The 22,912-nt window shown below is 41.6% G+C and overlaps 1 protein-coding gene across 1 annotated transcript in view; it reads right to left on the bottom strand.

The window, feature by feature from the left end:
* Positions 1–17,773: 17,773 nt before the first annotated feature.
* The window catches only part of LOC129859066 (diamine acetyltransferase 1-like), a 63,295-nt gene continuing 58,156 nt past the window's right edge, over positions 17,774–22,912 (bottom strand). The window contains exon 7 of the mRNA XM_055928416.1: positions 17,774–18,186. Within this exon, the coding sequence (XP_055784391.1) occupies positions 18,165–18,186 (22 nt within the window). The 3' untranslated portion in view covers positions 17,774–18,164. The remainder of the gene's footprint in view (positions 18,187–22,912) is intronic.

Below are 22,912 nucleotides of genomic sequence, written 5' to 3'. Positions count from 1 at the left end.
AGAAATCATGTGACTAAACTGAATAAACAGAAGCTACACTATGATACAAAAATAAATGACATAATGAATGATAGTAAAAATCTTTGGAGCACCTTAAATGAAATGTTGGGCTAAAATGCAAACTCCGCACCATCATTCATTGAATCAGATGGCTTATTCATCACAAAACCCACTACTTTAATGATTTGTTAATTGGCAAGATTAGCAAACTTAGACATGACATGCCAGCAGCAAACGCTGACACTACACATCCGAGTATATCTGACCAAATTATGAAAGACAAGCATTTTAATTTTGAATTCCGTAAAGTAAGTGTGGAAGAGATGAAAAAATGATTGTTGTCTATCAACAATGGTAAACCACCGGGGGTCTGACAACTTGGATGGAAAATTACTGAGGATAATAGAGGACGATATTCCCACTCCTATTTGCCATATCTTCAATTTAAGCCTACTAGAAAGTGTGTGCCCTTAGGCCTGGAGGGAATCAAAAGTTATTTCCCTACCTAAGAATAGTAAAGCCCTCTTTACTGGCACAAATAGCTGACCAATCAGCTTGTTACCAACCCTTAGTAAACTTTTTGAAAAAATTGTGTTTGACCAGATACAATGTTATTTCAGCGTAATCAAATTGACAACAGACTTTCAGCACGCTTATACGGAAGGACATTTAACAAGCACGGCACTTACACAAATGACTGATGATTGGCTGAGAGGAATTGATGATAAAAAGATTGTGGGGGCTGTTTTGTTAGACTTCCGTGCGGCTTTTGACATAATCGATCATAGTCTGTTGCTGAAGAAACGCATGTGTTTTGGCTTTACACCCCCTGCTATATTGTGGAATAAAAGTTACCTGTCTAACAGAACACAAAGGGTGTTCTTTAATGGAAGCTTTTCCAACAAAATCCCGGTAGAATCATGAATTCCACAGGGCAGCGTTCTACGCCCCTTACTTTTAAAAATCTTTATTGAAGACATGCCACTGGTTTTGAGTACAGCCATGTATGCGCATGACTCAACACTATACACGTCAGCTACCACAGTGACTGAAATGACTGCAACAATTAACAAAGAGTTGCAGTTCGCTTCAGAATGGGAGGCAAGGAATAAGTTAGTCCTAAATATTTCAGAGACTAAAAGCATTGTATTTAGGACAAATCATTCCCTAAATCCTAAACCTCAACTTAATCTTGTAATGAATAATGTAGAAATTGAGCAAGTTCAGGAGACTAAACTGCTTAGAGTAACCATGGATTGTAAACTGTCATGGTCAAAACATATTGATACAACAGTAGCTAGGATGGGGAGAAGTCTGTCCATAATAAAGTGATCCTCTGTATTTTTAACAGTACTATCAACAAGGCAGGTCCTACACGCCCAAGTTATCGCACCTGGACTACTGTTCAGGACTACTGTTCAGTCGTGTGGTTAGGTGTCACACGACTTACCAGGAAGGACTTAGGAAAATTGCAATTGGCTCAGAACAGGGCAGCACGGGTGGCCCTTGGATGTACAAAGAGAGCTAACTTTAATCCCTCCTTGCTCAAAGTGGAGGAGAGATTGACTTCATCACTAGTTGTATTTGTGAGAGGTATTGACATGTTGAATGCAACAAGCTGTCTATTTGAACTACTGGCACACAGCTCGGACACCCATTCATACCGCACAAGACATGCCATCAGAGGTCTCTTCGCAGTCCCCAAGTCCATAACAGACTATGGGAGGCGCACAGTACTACATAGAGCCATGACTACATGGAACTCTATTCCACATCAAGTAACTCATGCAAACAGTAAAATTTGATTTAAAAAACAGATAAAAAATACACCTTAAGGAACAGCGGGGACTGGGAAGAGACACAGACACAAATACACATGATAAATGTATTGGGTAAAGTGTTATGAAATGTAATGTCATGTAATATTTAAAATTGTATATAATTGTCTTAATGTTGCAGGACCCCAGGAAGAGTAGCTGCTGCCTTGGCAACAGCTAATGGGGATCCTTAATAAATGCAAATACAAATTCACACAAAAAGATTGAGGGTTAGGCCTACTACAATACAACACTCAAAACATGAAAACTCAACTACATAAAACCATTAGAGTTGGAATGTAGTTAGAACTCTCAAACTGTTTCCATCAAACAGAAAAACAACAAGAAAGTATGATAAACACATTCAGCCAAATTGTTTTACCTGAGCATAACCCCAAAACTAAGGACTTATTAGCCAGCCCTACTCTGTTGTTTATGATTTCATTGTCATGGAGGACTGATTGTGCTCTTTGAGTCAAGGGGAAAAATTAATTCTGCGCTCATGGCATGGCATGCTTTGAGCACTACTGAAAAGTGCTATTTACATATGAAAAATGAATGCAATATGCTGCATTTACTATAGGCCTATTGTTAACCTTTTTGTTTGTGACACTTTGAAATCTTGATAATATGCAGCTGTTTAAAGGGCAAATCCACAATAACAAAATGGTCGCCCCGCCTCTGTTTTTTGGGTAAAAAGCTAAGGGATGGGCCTGCAGAAATGTAACCACTCTCAGATTAATAGAGAGCACTATGGATGCAAGGACTGACCATCACTGATATCAACATTATTGTTTCAACCATGTTATGGGGCTATACAGTGTTTGTTTACATTTCCAATGTTTACAAACATTGGAGTAAAACAAGCTTATATTTTGGGTTCTCATGGAATGTGACAGTTGAACTAAGCTCATGAGGCATTCATCAGCTATATTCTTCAAGAGGCAATGGATATACAGTGAAAAGTTTGGACACACCTACTCATTCAAGGGTTTTTCTATATTTTGTCTATTTTCTACATTGTATAATAATATTGAAGACATCAAAACTATGAAATAACACATATGGAACCAAGTAGTAAAAATGTTGAAATATAATGTGTGGAATTTCTTTCCTTCTTAATGCGTTTGAGCCAAGCAATTGTGCTGTGACAAGGTAGGGGTGGTATACAGAAGATAGCCCTATTTGGTAAAAGACCAAGTCCATATTATGAAAAGAACAGCTCAAATAAGCAAAGAGAAAAGACAGTCCATCATTACTTTAAGACATGAAGGTCAGTCAATGTGGAACATTTCAAGAACTTCTAAAGTTTCTTCAAGTGCATTTGCAAATACCATCAAGCACTATGATGATACTGGCTCTCATGAGGACCGCCACAGGAAAGGAAGACCCAGAGTTACCTCTGCTGCAGAGGATAAGTTCATTAGAGTTACCAGCCTCAGTAATTGCCTGCCCAAATAAATGCTTCACAGAGTTCAAGTAACAGACACATCTCAACATCAACTGTTCAGAGGAGACTGCATAAATCAGGCATTCATGGTCGAATTGCTGCAAAGAAACTACTTCTAAAGGACACCAATAAGAAGAAGAGACTTGAAACACAAGCAATGGACAATAGACTGGTGGAAATCTGTCCTTTGGTCTGATGAGATCAAATGTTTTATTTTTGGTTCCAACCGCCGTGTCTTTGTGAGACGCAGAGTAGGTGAATGGATGATTTCCGCATGTGTGGTTCCTACAGTGAAGCATGGAGGAGGAGGTGTGAAGGTGTCGGGGTGCTTTGCTTGTGACACTGTGATTTATTTAACCAGCATGGCTAACACAGCATTCTGCAGCGATACGCCATCCCATCTGGTTTGCGCTTAGTGGGAATATCAGTTATTTTTCAACAAGACAATGACCCAACACACACCTCCAGGCTGTGTAAGGGCTATTTGACCAAGAAGGAGAGTGATGCAGTGCTGCATCATCTGACCTGGCCTCCACAATCACCTGACCTCAACCCAATTGAGATGCTTTGGGATGAGTTGGACCGCAGAGTGCAGGAAAAGCAGCCAACAAGTGTTCAGCATATGTGGGAACTCCTTCAAGACTGTTGGAAAAGCATTCCAGGTGACGCTGGTTGAGAGAATGCCAAGAGTGTGCAAAGCTGTCATCAAGGCAAAGGGTGGCTACTTTGAACAACCTAAAATGTATTTTGATTTGTTGTACACTTTTTTGGTTACTGCATGATTCGATGTGTTATTTCATAGTTTTGATGTCGTCACTATTATTCTACCATGTAGAAAATAGTAAAAATAAAGAAAACCCTTGAATGAGTAGGTGTGCAAACTTTTGACTGGTACTGTGTATATATATACAGTTGAAGTCTGAAGTTTACATGCACCTTAGCCAAATACATTTAAATTCAGTTTCACAGTTCCTGACATTTTCATCCTAGTAAAAATTCCCTGTTTTAGGTCAGTTAGGATCACCACTTCATTTTAAGAATGTGAAATGTCAAAATAATAGTAGAGAGAATGATTTATTTCAGCTTTTATTTCTTTCATCACATTCCCAGTGGGTCAGACGTTTACATACACTCAATTAGTATTTGGTAGCAATGCCTTTAAATAAATTGGGTCAAACGTTTCGGGTAGCCTTCCACAAGCTTCCCACAATAAGTTGGGTGAATTTTGGCCCATTCCTCCTGACAGAGCTGGTGTAACGGAGTCAGGTTTGTAGGCCTCCTTGCTCGTACACGATTTTTCAGTTCTGCCCACAAATTTTCTACAGGATTGAGGTCAGGGCTTTGTGATGGCCACTCCAATACCTTGACTTTGTTGTCCTTAAGCCATTTTGCCAGAACTTTGGAAGTATGCTTGGGGTCATTGTCCATTTGTAAGACCCATTTGCGACCAAGCTTTAACTTCCTGACTGATCAATTGACACTTCCTGACTGATCATTGACATGTACTTCAATGCTATGATACTTAACATACTGCTTGACTAGTTGGGCCCAAGCTTGATGTACAATATTAAAACCAATTTTTAAAAATGTTTTATTTTATTTTACCTTTATTTAATCAGGTAGGTTAGTTGAGAACAAGTTCTCATTTACAACACCGACCTGGCCAAGATAAAGCAAAGCAGTGCGACACAGTTACACATGGAATAAACAAACATAGTCAATAATACAATAGGAAAAAGTCTATATACAATGTGTGCAAATGAGGTAGGATGAGGGCGGTAAGGCAATAAGTAGGCCATAGTGGCGAGATAATTACAATATAGCAATTAAACACTGGAGTGATAATGTGCAGAAGATGAATGTACAAGTAGAGATACTGGGGTGCAAAGGAGTAAAATAACTAACAGTATGGGGATGAGGTAGTTGGATGGGCTATTTACAGATACGCTATGTACAGGTGCAGTGAGCTCCAGTGAGTTCCAGTCATTGGCAGCAGAGAACTGGAAGGAAAGGCGGCCAAAGGAGGAATTGGCTTTGGAGGTGACCAGTGAAATATACTGGCTGGAGCGCGTGCTACTGGTGGGTGCTGCTATGGTGACCAGTGAACTGAGATAAGGCGGGGCTTTACCTAGCAAAGACTTGTAGATGAACTGGAGCCAGTGGGTTTGGTGATGAATATGAAGCGAGGGCCAGCCAACGAGAGCATAGAGGTCGCAGTGGTATATGGGGCTTTGGTGACAAAACGGATGGCACTGTGATAGACTACATCCAGTTGGCAGAGTAGAGTGTTGGAGGCTATTTTGTAAATTACATCGCCGAAGTCAAGGATCGGTAGGATAGTCAGTTTTACGAGGGTATATTTGCGGCATGAGTGAAGGATGCTTTGTTGCGATACAGGAAGCCAATTCTAGATTTAATTTTGGATTGGAGATGCTTAATTTGAGTCTGGAAGGAGAGTTTAGTCTAACCAGACACCTAGAATATGTGGACAACTACAAATACCTAAGTCAGAACCGTCCAGAGTAGTGATACTGGACGGGCGGGCAGGTGTGGGCAGCGATCGGTTGAAGAGCATGCATTTAGTTTTACTTGAATTTAAGAGCAGTTGGAGGCCACGGAAAGAGAGTTGTATGGCATTGGCGCTCTTCTGGAGGTTAGTTAACAGTGTCCAAAGAAGGGCCAGAAGTATACAGAATGGTGTCGTCTGCATAGAGGTGGATCAGAGAATCACCAGCAGCAAGAGCGACATCATTGATGTATACAGAGAAGAGTCGGCCCGAGAATTGAACCCTGTGGCATCCCCATAGAGACTGCCAGAGGTCCAGACAACAGGCCCTCTGATTTGACACTGAACTCTATCAGAGAAGTAGTTGGTGAACCAGGCGAGGCAGTCATTTGAGAAAGTCTGCCGATAAGAATGTGGTGATTGATGAATAGAGCTGCACAGTATTCTCTTATCGATGGCGGTTATGATATAGTTTAGGACTTTGAGCGTGGCTGAGGTGCACCCATGACCAGCTCGGAAACCAGATTGCATAGCGGAGAAGGTACGGTGGGATTTGAAATGGTCGGTAATCTGTTTGTTAACTTGGCTTTCGAAGACCTTAGAAAGGCACGGTATGATAGATATAGGTCTGTAGCAGTTTGTGTCTAGAGTGTCCCCCCTTTGAAGAGGGGGATGACCGCGGCAGCTTTCCAATCTTTGGGGATCTCAGACGATACGAACGAGGTTGAACAGGCTAGTAATAGGGGTTGCAACAATTTCAGCGGATAATTTTAGAGTGTCCAGATTGTCTAGCCCGGCTGAAATGGGTCCAGATTTTGCAGCTCTTTCAGAACATCAGCTATCTGGATTTGGGTGAAGGAGAAATGGGGAGGCTTGGGCAAGTTGCTGTGGGGGGTACAGGGCTGTTGACCGGGGTAGGGGTAGCCAGGTGGAAAGCATGGCCAGCTGTAGAAAAATGCTTATTGAAATGATCAATTATAGTGGATTTATCGGTGGTGACAGAGTTTTCTAGCCTCAGGGCAGCTGAGAGGAGGTGCTCTTATTCTCCATGGACTTTGCCGTGTCCCAGAACTTTTTGGAGTTTGTGCTACAGAATGCAAATTTCTGTTTGAAAAAGCTAGCCTTTTCTTTTCTAATTGCCTGTGTATATTAGTTCCTAACTTCCCTGAAAAGTTGCATATCGCGTGGGTTATTCGATGCTAATGCAGTATGCCAAAGGATGTTTTTGTGCTGGTCAAGGGGAGTCGGGTCTGGAGTAAACCAAGGGCTATATCTGTTCCTGGTTCAATTTTTTTTGAATGGGGCATGCTTATTTAAGATGGTGAGGAAGGCACTTTTAAAGAATCACCAGGCATCCTCTACTGACGGGATGAGGTCAATATCCTTCCAGGATACCCGGGCTAGGTCAATTAGAAAGGCCTGCTCACTGAAGTGTTTTATGGAGCGTTTGACAGTGATGAGGGGTGGTCGTTTGACCGCAGACCCATAACAGACACAGGCAATGAGGCAGTGATCGCTGAGATCCTAGTTGAAGACAGCATTGGTGTATTTGGAGGACAGGTTGGTTAGGATGATATCTATGAGGGTGGCCGTGTTTACGGATTTGGGGTTGTACCTGGTAGGTTCATTGATAATTTGTGTGAGATTGAGGGCATCAAACTTAGATTGTAAGATGTCTGTGGTGTTAAGCATGTCCCTGTTTAGGTCACCTAACAGCACAAGCTCTGTAGATAGATGGGGGGGCAATCAATTCACATATGGTTTCCAGGGCACAGCTGGGGGCAGAAGGTGGTCTGTAGCAAGCGACAACGGTGAGAGACTTGTTTCTGGAAAGGTGGATTTTTTTAAAGTAGAGGCTCAAATTGTTTGGGCACAGACCTAGATAGTAAGTCAGACCTCTTCAGGCTATCTCTGCAGTAGATTGCAACTCCGCCCCTTTGGCAGTTCTATCTTGTCAGAAGATGTTGTAGTTAGGGATGGAAATTTCAGGGGTTTTGGTGGTCTTCCTACGCCAGGATTCAGACACGGTTAGGACATCCGTGTTGGCAGAGTGTGCTAAAGCAGTGAATAAAGCAAACTTAGAGAGGAGGATTGTAATGTTAACATGCATGAAACCAAGGCTTTTATGGTTACAGGAGTCAACAAATGAATGGGGGGGTGTCAATGTAAATTGTCCGGTGGCCATTTGATTAATTGTTCAGCAGTCTTATGGCTTGGGTGACTTGAGTCTCTGACAATTTCATTGGCATTCCTCTGACACTGCCTATTATATAGGTCCTGGCAGTCTTATGGCTTGTGGGTAAAAGCTGTTAAGGAGCCTTTTGGACCTAGACTTGGCGCTCCGGTACCGCTTGCCGGACAATTTTGGGGGCCTTCCTCTGACACCGCGTAGTATATAGGTCCTGGATGGCAGGAAGCTTGGCCCCAGTGATGTACTGGCCTGTACGCACTATCCTCTGTAGCGCCTTATGACAATTGTGTACTTTTTCCACCACTGTCTGTAGCTTGTGAGGTGTGGAAACACTTTGCTGCTTTTATGTATTTTGTTTTGTTGCTTTTTGTGCTATTGCTCTGTCTGCTTGCTACGCTTTGCGTGTTCTATGTTGCTCTGCATGTGCTCACTGCTCATTGTTTGTCTATTGTTTTTAATAACCTGCCCAAGGACTGTGGTTTTAAAATTAGCTGTCTGGCTAAATCAATTTTTATTAGTCACATGCGCCAAATACAACAGGTGTAGTAGACCTTACAGTGAAATGCTTACTAACCAACAATGCAGTTTAAAAAAAATACAAGAACAAGAGATAAAAGTAACAAATAATTAAAAAGCAGCAGTGAAATAACAATAGCGAGACTATAAACAGGGGGGTACCGATACAGAGTCTGTGCGGGGGCACCGGTTATTTGAGGTGGTATGTAGAGTTATTAAAGTGACCATGCATAGGCAATTTTACTGAAACATTGCTTAATGTGTACTATCCCTATAAAAATAAACTCAAACTTTGCTTAAACCTGTTCTGACAATTTGCATCCTTAAATATTATAATGTTCTAATGTGGGTAGTAAAAATTTACAAGAGTTTACATTCATCATTTAGGGTTTACAATAAAACAGATGTCACACTTCTGGATAGTCCATAGTTAGTTTCCATTTTGTATTAGGGAGCGTTTACAAGAATCCTTTTCTATACCTATAAGTCACATGATTTCATAGAAAATGTTTCTGCAGTGAGGTGTCCTTGGATGAATGTCAACAAGATGCATAATCAGTTATGTAAGATGTATAAAAATCCTGATCGTACAGCTAGGCCCTAGCAGGAAGTCCATTGTGTGCAGCTCACCCTGCACCAACTTAAACAACCAGAGCATGTCTGCCTCTGCTAAGCTTCCCAGTAAAGCAAGAAACAATCAAGCACCTGAAGAAGGTCTTAATATCCCACGTTAACAGGTGTAGCTTTTAAGAAACAAGGTTCATGAAATCAATCATTTGCTAGTAACAGAACATTTATGGTTAGTCCATAGTTTCCTTTTTTTTATTACGGCGTGTTTACAAGAATCCTTTTCTATACCTATAAGTCACATGATTTCATAGAAAATGTTTCTGCAGTGAGGTGTCCTTGTATGAATGTTAACAAGATGCATAACCAGCATGCACAAAGATTATTGAGGGTTAGGCCTACTACAATAAAACACGTAACATATCTCAACTACATAAAACCATTAAATACAGTTGGAATGCAGTTTGAACTCTCAAACTGTTTTTATAAAACCGAAAACAAAAGTTGGATAAACACATTTAGAATGTGGATTCAGCACTTTACCTTAGCATTACCCATGAACTTGTTTAAGGTCATACGAAGGCAGAGTGCAGTATAAGCATTTTAGGGGTCATATGCCATGGTTTATGTATAAAAGGTTTCTTCATAATAAGAGAATACATCTGTGCATTATCACTGTTTCCCCCTAAAACATATTTGGCTGGGCAGCAAAAAAATCTTTAAATCCATTTTTCTCAGATTCACTGTTTGCGTAGACTGCGCTTGGTCTTTGTAGGGTGGCTGCCATTACTCTTACCTGTCTCCTGTCCCACCTATCGCCATGGGTATATTGTCCTGAAAACAACGACACTGTACTTTGCTTAAACCTGTTCTGACAGTTTATCCTTAAAATGTGTTAAGGAAGAACAAAAATTCAGTAGAAAATTCAGACTTGAATGTAACACTTAATTAGTTGCCTTGAACACAGCTGCCTAGCAACTCAACAAGCACCAGCTGTGACATTGCCACCCCCATCAATGTCACAGCCATGGCTGCGGACTTGGACCTTCACCCTGACTCCTCCTTTGTCCGATTTGCTTGATGGACGGATTTTTTTTCTTCTCCCGGTCTCTACTCCTTGCACTCTTTGCTTCTGCACTTGACGAGACAGAAGTTGTCTCCTCCCTCCTGGCCAAGGAGGTGAAGCAGGGGTTTATGATTTCCCCCTTCTCCTCCATGCCATTCTCCTCGGAATTGCCACCCTGACAGTATTGTGGCAAGAATCGTATAATGATCAATCTCTCCATCCCCCCCATGAAGCTTCAGTCCCTAGTCCTGCCTTCCCCTTGTAGTACGCCACGGTCAACCATTACATTGCGCTCATTACTTGCTGGCCATGGTGCCTGGCTTGATGAGGCTGACATCTCCCCCTTCAAGGTGGTGCCCCTCCATCCCGACACTTGGCATCTCTTCGGAGTCTGCTGGGAGAGGCGGTAATACTTCTCTGGCCGCCTGACTTCTGGATGTAAGAGCAGCCCTTGAATATTCAACTCCTTAGCCGAGGCCCTATGTTGGATTTTGCTGAATGTAAACCGTCTTTTGTTCTCCTTGACGGTTTCCTCACTATTGGTGCCCATTAATCCCCTCCAGCCCCGGCCCTCTACAACTTCTGAGGAGAAAATGAAAGGCCCCTCTACTCGCCTTGAATTCCTCAGCATCATACGGAACGCTGTCTCCTTTCAGGCCTCCATGTCAACAATCTTCAGTGCATTTCCCTCCTGTCCTTGGAACCTCCCTACTGCAATAAACGTCAGCTGCGTTCACTGCTTGGCCACCTGAATTATGCCATCAGGATCATCCCTCAAGGCTGTCCCACCTCTCCCTGGCCGCTTCGGTGCCTTCCTTGCCTCACACTGTGTTTTTCGGCCCCTCGTGCCTCTCGGAGCTCAGGCCGTGTCATTGGAACGACATCACCTTTTTCTATGATGACTGTCTTTTGTCCCGACGATTTACAGCTGTTCACCGACGCTGCCCCTTCCATCAGATATGTGATTTCTACAGCAGCTGTTGGTTTGCTGCCTCATGGCCTCCTGAACTTGTCTCCTCTCCTGCCGCCCCTTCCTCCACCCTGTTCAAGTTGTACCCAATTGTCGTCGCTGATTCTCTCTGGGGGAACGAATGGTACAGAAGGGCCATACTCATCCATTCTGACAACCTTCTATGGTAAACATCAACAAGGGTTGTTCTGACTCCCTCCCTATCATGAGTTTGCCAGGTTAGACATCTTAGGAATATATCACCCATCAGTTCCTTCTCAAAGCTGCATATGTACCCGGCCAATGTAACTCAATCGCTGATTCTCTGTCCTGCCTCAGGCGCTTGGCCCCGTATGCAAAACCCCTAACAGTCCCTCTTTACTCCATGATGACCTTCCTGTGACCGATCCACTCCTTCACCTCATCTCCCAGTCACACCACTCCATCCTATTCAGCCATTGCACCAAGTACACTGTCCTCTTACTGGAAAGCCTGGAGACATTTCCATACCATCTATCACCTGCCTTTTCCCTCCAATGACGTGGTCACCATGTCTGCCTTCATCACCCATGCCAGCTCTTTCCTCTCCATGCGGACATCCTCCATCTGGACATACCTGGTCGGGATCAACTTCTTTCTCAAGTTGCTTACTGGATCTTCGTGTTCCTCCCTTTCACCCTTCTTGTCAAGGGCCTCAACGCACCGAAGTCCACCACCCCAGAGATACCTTCACATCAAACACAGCAAAACCGACTAGTTTGGGAGAACTACACCAGTTTACCTGTTCCGGCTACCCCCAGTCCTTATGAACCACTCACCTACTTCCTGCAGCTCAGACAATATCAACATGCCTATCCATCCAATCCACTATTCATCACAGACTCTGGTTCCATCGCCTCTCGACAATGGTTCCATTCCCATCTGAGACAAATTCTACCCTGCTGACCAATTTGCCGCTTCCATGGCATCCTAACGTGGTGTCCAAGACCACATTGTACAACTCCTTGGCCGCTGGTCCTACATCCACTCTGACAACAGGACAGCACACAATATGCTCATCTCTCTGAAGCTGCATTAATTCAGGCACACTCCTCCAGTCCCTACTTCATTTCAGACACCATCTACCTCATGCCCCGTATCCTACCCAACCAGCCAAAAGAGGCTCGTCTTCCTAGCAGAGCCTGGTTTCTCAAGGTTTTCCTTCAAGGGAGTTTTTTTCCTCGCACAGTCACTTATGCTCTCTTTCCTGGGGTCTAAGGTTGGCTGTACTACCTCAGCTATACCGCCAAACATTCAGCACCTGCAGTCCAGAACTCACTTCCTCTCCAGGTTAACTTGGAGTTCTCTTTTTGAGGATTACCCTTACCACAGCAGCCTAACTACAATTGGCCTGACTGATGTCTACCTGAGCTCCAATCCAAAACCTACAGAGACCACCCCCTCTGGATCCTTCTACAGCCATTGACTTCATCCAGTCCCTTCTTCCCAACTGAATCCTCTTACTCACATCCATTTCTTCAAATATTCTAAACCATGTCTGGTCCTTCAACTTGTGAAATATTATGTTCTAATGAGGTTAGCCCAAAAGATAACGAGTTCGGTCATCGTTCAGGGTTACAATGAAACCAGTGGTGGTCTGAGATGTTTTAAGATGAGGGATCTTTTTTTAATTTTTATGATCAAGGCCTTATTTCTATCACAGCACATTGGATGACTCGCATTTATATTCCATTTGCCCAGCTCAATGTAACATCGATAGGTTTAGGCTACTACATGATACTCTAGTTTTCCCTGTACCCATCATGAGGTTGCTACAACCTAGCCTATGAATGCAAGTTTACAACGTAGGTGCACAGGTAGAGAGAATTGAGTAGTCAAAGAGACCGACAGTGACACATATAATACTGCCTTGCAGACTCTTGCCTGCATCTAGCTGATCTAGGGTGTAATCATTTGTCCAACAGTTGCAAACGAGAGTTTCTATTGGACAAATTCGGGTGTGTTTATCCCCGTTCTGTTTGCTTCCATTTAAGGAATGTTGTAACAGAATCGGCGCAATGAATACACCCCTGATCACACAAACATTTAATTTTCATAGCCACATACACACCCCAAGGTGTGTGTAATTCCTTCTCGCATCTATGCACTCTCCTCCTCTCACCTTTTCCCTTCAATTGTGGACTTCAGTGCAGAACACATCAGCTGTCTGTAACTAGGTGAAAAGCCAAACCTTCAATCATGCAGAACAGTGTAGTCAGCCTCAATCAGTTTAGCAGTTACACCGGTTGGCCCGGTGGCAATAAATGTATAAAGCTTACCATGCCTTGGAAGAGTTCCAGTGTTGGATAGCCAGCTAGCTAACATAGCACCCCACTCTGTTTATGTAGGCTGAACTAGCTAGCTGCTTTTGACACTAGCTAAGTGAAAAAAATATATACTATGAAATATAGCTAGCGCTGTCTCCTGCTTCTCCTTAATTTTGGAAGAAATTAATTTCTTAAACTGTTCAACTATTGTCTTCTGAATCAACTACCACATTTTATGCACTGCAATGCTATCTGGCTTGGAGGACGTCTTATGGAAGGGGGTGAGAACCATGAACCTCCTAGGTTTTGTATTGAATTCTATGATGCTACAGAAGCTAGCTGTCCTCTGGCTGCACGACAGTGCTACCCTACAGAGTGCTGTTGAGGCTACTGTAGACCTTCATTGCACAACTGTGTTTTAATAAATTATTTGGTGACTTGAATTAATTAGTATAGTTTTATCTAAAAAGGATAATTTTAAAAGTTTCACTTATGAAATTCATTGGTCTCCCCCCTTTTCTGAGGAGCCTCCACTGAATAAAACATGTCTCACTTCTGGTTCGTCCATAATTTGTTTCCTGCTTGTAGTGGGGTGCGTTTACAGGAATCCTTTTCTCTAACTATATCACGTTTCATAAGAAAATGTTTCTGCAGTTAGTGTAATGCAAGTCAAGGTGTCCTTGAATGTCAACAAGGTCTATTACCAGCATACATGAAAAAAACTACAATAAACATTCCAAACAACTCCACTACATAAAACCATTAATTACAGTTGGAATGTAGTTAGAACTCTCAAACTGTTTCCATCAAACGAAAAAACAATCACATTTAGATAATGCACTTTACTTTTGCAGTACCCATATTTTAAGTTCATTCAAAGGCAGTATCAGCATTTGATTGGTCATAGGTCAGATCAGTGGTCATGGTTTGTGAATAAAAAGGTTCTTCATTTATAAGATAATACATCAGTGCATTAGCACTGTTTCTACATATAACATATTTGGCTGGTCACTGAAAATTAATTTCTCAGTTTTACTGTTCTCGTAATTACTGTCTGCTTTTGTAGGGCAGTGTGCAAGCACTCAATACACAACAATTCTTCACGGAAAACACTTGAAAGCCAGTTAATTCCCGACAACAACATAATTTGTAAAACTGTACCAAAATCTTATTGTGCTAATTTCTGGAGGTGGAAACCCTTTTTTCCACGTCAGCTTCATTTTGGAGTAGAATGACCTTTGGGGGTTCTGCAGAACTGAGCTTCTCAAAAATGATCCCCAGGAGGACCCCGGAAAGCCTAAGGGGACTGAAATTTCTCAAAATCGTAGTTGAATGCATTTACAATATGATCCTCTTTCCCTAACAGCATGATGGTCATGGCTTATTTTTACATGAAAGGGGAGGTTAACTTAGCCCCAGACAATCGATCAGAGATGGGATTTTTTTTGTTGCATTAACCCCCGGGATCTGGAATGATCTAGGGAGAGACACAAACATCAGTCTATCCAGGATTAGATACAGTTGAAGTCGGAAGTTTACATACACTTAGGTTGGAGTCATTAAAACTCATTTTTGAACCACTCCACAAATTTCTTGTTAAAAAACTATAGTTTTGGCAAGTCGGTTAGGACATCTACTTTGTGCATGACACAAGTCATTTTTCCCACAATTGTTTACAGACAGATTATTTCACTTACTGTATCACAATTCCAGTGGATCAGAAGTTTGTCCTGGGATAAAAATATTGACCTGAAATGCACAAGGTCCTCTACTCCACCAATTAATCCACACACAAAACGGTCAACCGAATCGTTTCTAGTCATCTCTCCTCCTTCCAGGCTTTTTCTTCTCTTGACTTTATATTGCGATTGGCAACTTTCATAAATTAGGTGCATTACCGCCGCCAACCTATTTCGTCTTTCAGTCACCCACGTGGGTATAACCAATGAGATGGCATGTGGGTACCTGCTTCTATAAACCAATGAGGAGATGGGAGAGGCAGGACTTGCAGCGCGATCTGCGTCACAAATAGAACTGACTTCTATTTTAGCCCTTGGCAACGCAGACGCTCGTTGGCGCGCACGACCAGTGTGTGTGCAACAATTGAATAATATAGATTTCAAAATGTATTTTGCAGCACACGCGACGCGAGCGGTGTAGTCAGCTTGTTAGAGTACTCTAACCTCTGTCTTTATAATCACAATCTAATGTTTTAGTTAAACTAAATCTACAGAAACATCAGCCTCATATAAGCTCTGATTTAAGGATCAGGAGAATGATGGGAATAAGGTTCAAGGTGATAAGTAGGTGTTCACGGGTGTGGGTGGGTTCATACTTCACCTTTCTTCAGGGTATAGAATACTACGAAGCTCCATTTACAATCGCTGACGGTGTATACCACTCCACTTTCTTTGTCCGGGCACAATGCTTCAGGAAACAGTGCTTCGACAGTGGAAAAGTAAGTCAGCTAGCATTGTTGTAATTTTCTAACAGGTGATGATAAGCAGTAATAAGGGAGTACAGTACTATCGCTAATAGCTAGCTAACGTTAGCCAAAGCAAGTAAGTTAGCTACTGTACTTAGTGCAACCCTAACAGTACAGATGAATATGAAAAATGATCTGGCATACTGTACATCTTACTGTAGAAGTTATTGTTGAAAACAAGTCAATGTTGGAACTGTTGCTGTTAAATTGGAAGTAATTATTTTATTCTGGAATAAGCTGATTGAAGCAAGATGCTTTTTGAGGCAAACACTCACACAGTTATGGGTTGATCATCAACAGCAGGAAGTGGCCTCCTGCCTGACTGAGAAAGCAGTATATGTTCTGATCCAGTTTGGCACCTCATACCTATGCAAGTCAGGGTTCTCAACTCTGACATACCTAAAAAACAAGTACAGAAACAGACTCAATGCTGAGCATGACCCCAGGGTTGCACTGTCAAAACCTGAGCCCAGAATAAACATACTTGTTGAAAACTTCAACCAGCCACACACCTCTCATTAGGACTGTGTGTGTGTTTGTTTTATGGTCTACATCTGTGTGATGTGATCAATCAGTTTATTCCAGTTCAAAATAAAAGTATTTATTGTATCTTAACAGCAACAGTTGTAACCTAGACCTTTTTTTCAACAATACTTTCTACAGTAAGATGTACAGTAGGCCTGATCATTTTTCACCTGTACTGTTACTTACTGCAACCCTATCAAAAACTAAGCCTGTGTGTTCTGTTATACATCTGTGTGATGTGATCAATCAGTTTATTCTAGTTCAGAATGAAAAATGATTTATTGTATTTTAACAGTTCCAACCTAGACAGATGTAAGAGTTTTTAATGGGGAAAAATAAACATACATTTGTATTTATACGGGAATTTCATTTCATTGTTATTTGTTTTTGTCTATATTGCACTTGTTTTTGGCATACGTTCTATTGAATGAACCAATACTTACATATAGTTGCATGTTTTCATAAGCTTGGGTTCCATGGAAAACACAGAATTTCTGGATCCCAGCCTGAAAAAGTTGAAGAACCCCTAATTTAGATAGTAAACGATGCCCCCCCATATTAGGTCAAAGACTAAATTAACTGCAATACACAAGTCTCAAATATATTAGTATAACCACCTCCCGAGTCCATGCCGAGTCTCAAACGGAATAGGCCCGAATCCAGTGTGTTGACTGGGTACAGCATGTCACAAGACTCTAACCCACTTTGGTGCACTCTGCCAGCTGTTGTTTACCAAGTGTGCGAGGCTGAATCATGCAAACCCTGCTGAAAAAGACCATTAATCCAATTTTTTATAATTGTAGTGTCTTATATGTAATAGGTGCATTGCCCACATACAATATGCACTTGTTTATATTGATTGGTTTCTATTAGTTAAATAGCATTTTGATAACTGGTAGTTCAATCAGATATCAACCACAATAAGATGTATTTTTCATGACGTTGTCACGACTTCCGCCGAAGTCGGCCCTTCTCCTTGTTCGGGTGGTGTTCGGCGGTCGACGTCACCGGCTTTCTAGTCACCATCGATCCATTTTTCAGTTTGGTTTGGTTTTGTCTGTATATTACACACCTGGTTTCAATTCCCCCATCATGTTCCCTATTTAACCCTCTGGCTTTCATTTCTGTTTTGTCCGTGATTGTTTGTGCGTTAGTGGTTGTGATGATTACGTGTGTGTTTGTGATTATTTCCATTTGTGGAACTTTTGCCTATATTTTGAGTAAAACACTGTGGTTTCGCTCAACACCTGTGTCCTGCGCTTGACTCCGATACTTCTCCGCACACAACCCTGACAGACGTCATGTAGAAGATGTCTTAATGTGGTTATACAGTGCATTCAGAAATTATTTAGACCCCTTGACTTTTTCCACATTACAGCTTTATTCAAATATGGGTTAAATAAAAACATTTATTCAATCTACACACTATCATAATGTATTTTCCTTTTCACATCAGCCAGTGTCACAAAGTGCTATACAGAAACCCAGCCTAATACCCCAAACAGCAAGCAATGTAGATGTAGAAGCACGGTGGCTAGGAAAAACTCCCTAGGAAGGCAGGAACCTTGGCAGAAACCTAGAGAGGAACCAGGCTCCGAGGCGTGGCCAGTCCTCTTCTGGTTGTGCCGGGTGGAGATTATAACAGTACATGGACAAGATGTTCAAATGTTCACAGATGACCAGCAGGGTCAAATAATAATAATAATCGCAGTGGCTGTAGAGGGCGCAACAGGTCAGCACCTCAGGAGTAAACGTCAGTTGTCTTTTCATAGCCGATCATTCAGAGTTAGAGACTGCAGGTGCGGTACCTCATAACGACAAAGCAAAAACAGGTTATTAGACATTTTTGCAAATATATTAATGTATTTCTGTTTTTATACAAGTATTCAGACCCTTTGCTATGAAACTCAAAAATGAGCTCAGGTGCATCGTTTCCATTGATCATCCTTGATATGTTTCTACAACTTGGAGTCCACCTGTAGTAAATTCAATTGATTGGACAGGATATGGAAAGGCGCACAGCTGTCTATATAAGGTCCCACAGGTGACAATGCAAAAAAAACAAGCCATGATGTTGAAGGAATTGTCCGTAGAGCTCCAAAGATCTGAGGAAGGGTACCAAAACATTTCTGCAGCATTGACGGTCCCCAAAAACATAGTGACCTCCATCATTCTTAAATGGAAGAAGTTTGGAGCCACCAAGACTCTGCCTGGAGCTGTCCGCCCGACCAAACTGAGCAATCGGGGGAGAAGGGCCTTGGTCAGGGAGGTGACAAAGAACCCGATGGTCACTGACAGATCTCCAGAGTTCCTCTGTGGAGATGGTTGTCCTTCTGGAAGGTTCTCCCATCTCTGCAGCACTCCACCAATCAGGCCTTTATGGTATAGTGGCCAGACGGAAGCCACTTTCAGTAAAATGCTCATGACAGCCCACTTGGAGTTTGTCAAAAGGCACCTAAAGGACTCAGACCATGTGAAACAAGAATCTATGGTGTGATGAAACCAAGTTTGAACTCTTTAGGTTGAATGCCAAGCATCACGTCTGGATGAAACCTAGAACCGTCCCTATAGTGAAGCATGGTGGTGGCAGCATCATGCTGTGGGGATGTTTTTCAGCGTCAGGAACTGGTAGACTAGTCAGGATCGAGGGAAAAATGAACAGAGCCAAGTACAGAGAGATCCTTGATGAAAACCTGCTCCAGAGCGCTCAGGACCTCAGACTGGGGCGAAGGTACACCTTCCAACAGGACAACAACCCAAAGCACACAGCCAAGACAATGCAGGAGTGACTTCAGGACAAGTCTCTGAATGTCCTTGAGTGGCCCAGCCAGAGCCCAGACTTGAACCTGATTGAACATCTCTGAAGAGGACTTAATATAGCTGTGCAGCGACGCTCCCCATCCAACCTGACAGAGCTTGAGGATCTGCAGAGAAGAATGGGACAAACTCCCCAAATGCAGGTGTGACAAGCTTGTAGCGTCATATCCAAGAAGACTCGAGGCTGTAATCGCTGTCAAAGGTGCTTCAACAAAGTACTGCGTAAAGGGTCTGAATACTTGTAAATGCGATATTTCTTATTTTAAAATGTCTAAAAACCTGTTTTTGCTTTGTCATTATAGGGTATTCTGTATAGATCGAGGAGGGGGGAAAAAAACTATTGAATTGATTTTAGAATAAAGCTGTAACGTAACAAAATGTGGAAAAAGGTAAGAGGTCTGAATACTCAAACTGAAAATCAGCCCATCCTCTGTCGTTCACGCAATGGAAAGTTCAAATTATTTATTACCTCAAATTTGAAAGTGTGTAGGCGACAGAGAAACAAAATCATGTAGTTTGAGGCCATGTGGCAGAACATAAGGTTGCTAGGGGTGGGGGCTAGTGGGCAGGAGTGATGTAGTGATGTTTGTATGATGTAGTCATTTGTATGTTTTGTATTGTTTATAAAATACATATTGGAAACACAGTACCAGTCAAAAGTTGACACACGTACTAAAAGAAAAACGTTAAGTTCTTGACATTTTCCAGATTGACTGACCTTCATGTCTTAAAGTAATGATGGACTGTCGTTTCTCTGTCCTTATTTGAGCTGTTCTTGCCATAATATGGACTTGGTCTTTTACCAAATAGGACTATCTTCTGTATACCAACCCTACCTTGACACAACAGAACTGATTGGCTCAAAGGCATTAAGAAGTAAAGAAATTCCACAAATTAACTTTTAACAAGGCACACCTGTTAATTGAAATACATTGCAGGTGACTACCTCGGAGCCGGTTGAGATAATTCCAGTAGTGTGCAAAGCTGTCATCAAGGTGGTTACTTTGAAGAATCTCAAAAATAAAATTTATTTTGATTTAACACTTTTTTGGTTACGACATGATTCCATATGTGTTATTTCATAGTTTTGATGCCTTCACTATTATTGTAGAAAATAGTAAAAAGAAAAGAAAAACCCTGGAATGAGTAGGTGTGTACAAACTTTTGACTGGTACATTTTGTTTTTTATACATTTAACCATAGAAAAACATATGGAAAGTTACTATTTGGCCTGGTCCCACATCTTGAAGTGCTTTAGCCAACTGTAAGAAATTGTATTAGATATTGGTAACTTGTTTTAACAACTTCTCAACATTACCTATAAGTTGACACAACATACACACCCCCTCTTTCTCTTGGACATATGCTGGACACATAGGACATATACACGGCACCCACAATTCCCCTCCCCCATGACAATCACACAGACACACCCAACCCATGGTTGGACCTCAGGACAAAGAACTCTCAGGAACCAATGGAACGTGGACACCAGGCCTGATCAGGACTACCCAAGACCCAGATCGACCAATCGGAAGGCCGGACTCGCAGATCTACCTACTTTGCTTGTTGTCTATATAGTACTGAACAATTCTGGAAACTCCCTCTTTTCCGGACGATTCACTAGGAGTCAGACTGAAAGAGCCTTGCTGCAAGATTTTACTAAGATATCTTTACATGTAATTAAACGGCCTTATTATAAAATTATCCACCTCGTCCTATTGTCTCCTCTTGTTCTCCTGTCAACAGTAAACGTTTTACTAACAAACTTGGAAGCAGAGGATGGTCAAAACATATTTGTATACGGCCCAATAGAAAATCCATCGGACAGGAGACGAGAGGGAGAAATTTATCCAGAGGAGAGGTGACCTTTTCGAGGGAGAATCGCGATTCAACACACACAGGAAACTGATCAAAGAGCTCGAAACTAAAGAGGTGAGCAGATGCCCGTTTGACCAAAATCTGTATATTGTATTATAGCCAATATCTAAATTCAATGATCAGGAGTACTGTGGTGAGTGAATTGTTGCTAAATTTATGTGGAATTGTTTAGAATTTAAGGCATTGTGTACAGATATCTAAGTATTAATAGGTCAAAGACTTATTCACATAGTCTGGGCACTACGCGGTATGCTGATCGAGTAGGTGTACAGTGAAGAATAAGCTTTATAACGATTCACACAGTCGGGCCATATTTGACAGTCGATCAGGTAGGGGTTACCGTGAAGAATCCATAATTAAAAGATGGGATCCAAATAGCCGGGCAGTAGTTAGATTTGGCAAATCAGCTAGGTGTTACCGTGAAGACCCATAAAAAATAAAAATAAAAATATATAACGATTCACACAGTCGGGCCATATTTGACAGTCGATCAGATAGGGGTACCGTGAAGAATCCATAATTAATATAATACGTTTTCAAATAGTCGTGCAGTAGCTATACTTAGCTAGGTGTTACGTGAGAAATCTAATGTGTTTTCAAATAGTCGTGCAGTAGCTATACTTAGCTAGGTGTTACGTGAGAAATCTAATGTGTTTTCAAATAGTCGTGCAGTAGCTATACTTAGCTAGGTGTTACGTGAGAAATCTAATGTGAATTCAAATAGTCGTGCAGTAGCTATACTTAGCTAGGTGTTACGTGAGAAATCTAATGTGATATTGTATGTGTAAGTTGTGTTGTAATTGTATGTGTAAGTTGTGTTGTCGCAATGTGGGGGATTGAACGTTCCACGAGACCAATTGCTACTAACTAGCCATATGCTAGTTGAGGCTGTGCTAAAGTGACCGCCGTGTCGATGTGTATATATTGCTGTGAAGCAACTATTTTCTGCTGATGAGTTGACCGGATTTTTCCCTCTCCTGCTGTTGATAAATCCCTAAGGGTGAGAATCAATTTGAAAATTATTATAGAAGCGCGTGAATTACTAGTATATTGTCCCCAAAGGAAATTTCTGAAATGTTTTGGCAAAGTATTTAATTAATCGGAAAAAGTTCAAATTAAATCGGAAAAGTTAATAGAAATAATATCTTTCGAATTATATATCATATAATTGCCATTCCAATTATATCAGGAGCGCCTGAATTACTAGTATATTGTCCCCAAAGGAAACTTCTGAAATATTTTGCCAAAGTATTTAATTAATTAAATTAGCGAAAAGCAATAATGTTTTTTATTAAAAGTACCTAAAACTGTCATTCCAATTATAACAGGAGCGCGTGAATATATTCGTATATTGTTTCAAAGAGATATAGCTGATATATTGTTGGAAAACGAAAATAATTCATCGAATACACGGCAATAAAATCCTTTGTCCACGCGAGTCGGACACGAGACTGGGGGAAGAGAGGGGAAGAAAAATACATCGCTGGTTTCGATCAGTAACGGGCTAAAGTATACAAAGATAATAATAGACCCAGACATAGCTTAACGACAAAATGACCACGACTATCGTCCCCAAACACAAATTCAACGAATATTTAGATCAGAGAATGAAAGACAGAGCAGGCGGGAAATTACACTACAAACCCGTTAAAAAGATTTGGGAGGAAGTGAGGCTGAGATGGACTCAAACAGGTTTTCTTAGTGGAGTCGCCCCATCAAAAGGGCAACTCCTCATTATGGAGAAAGAATTGGAGGAAGCAGTGAAGCAAGGGATAGAATGTGAAGTTGATAAGAATAAGAGTCACTTATTTAAAAAAAGAAGGGACAAAGCAAAGG

The sequence above is a fragment of the Salvelinus fontinalis genome, chromosome 7 (assembly GCF_029448725.1).
Source record: "Salvelinus fontinalis isolate EN_2023a chromosome 7, ASM2944872v1, whole genome shotgun sequence".
Classification (NCBI taxonomy): domain Eukaryota; kingdom Metazoa; phylum Chordata; class Actinopteri; order Salmoniformes; family Salmonidae; genus Salvelinus; species Salvelinus fontinalis.
This window is presented reverse-complemented; position numbering and strand designations above follow the sequence as displayed.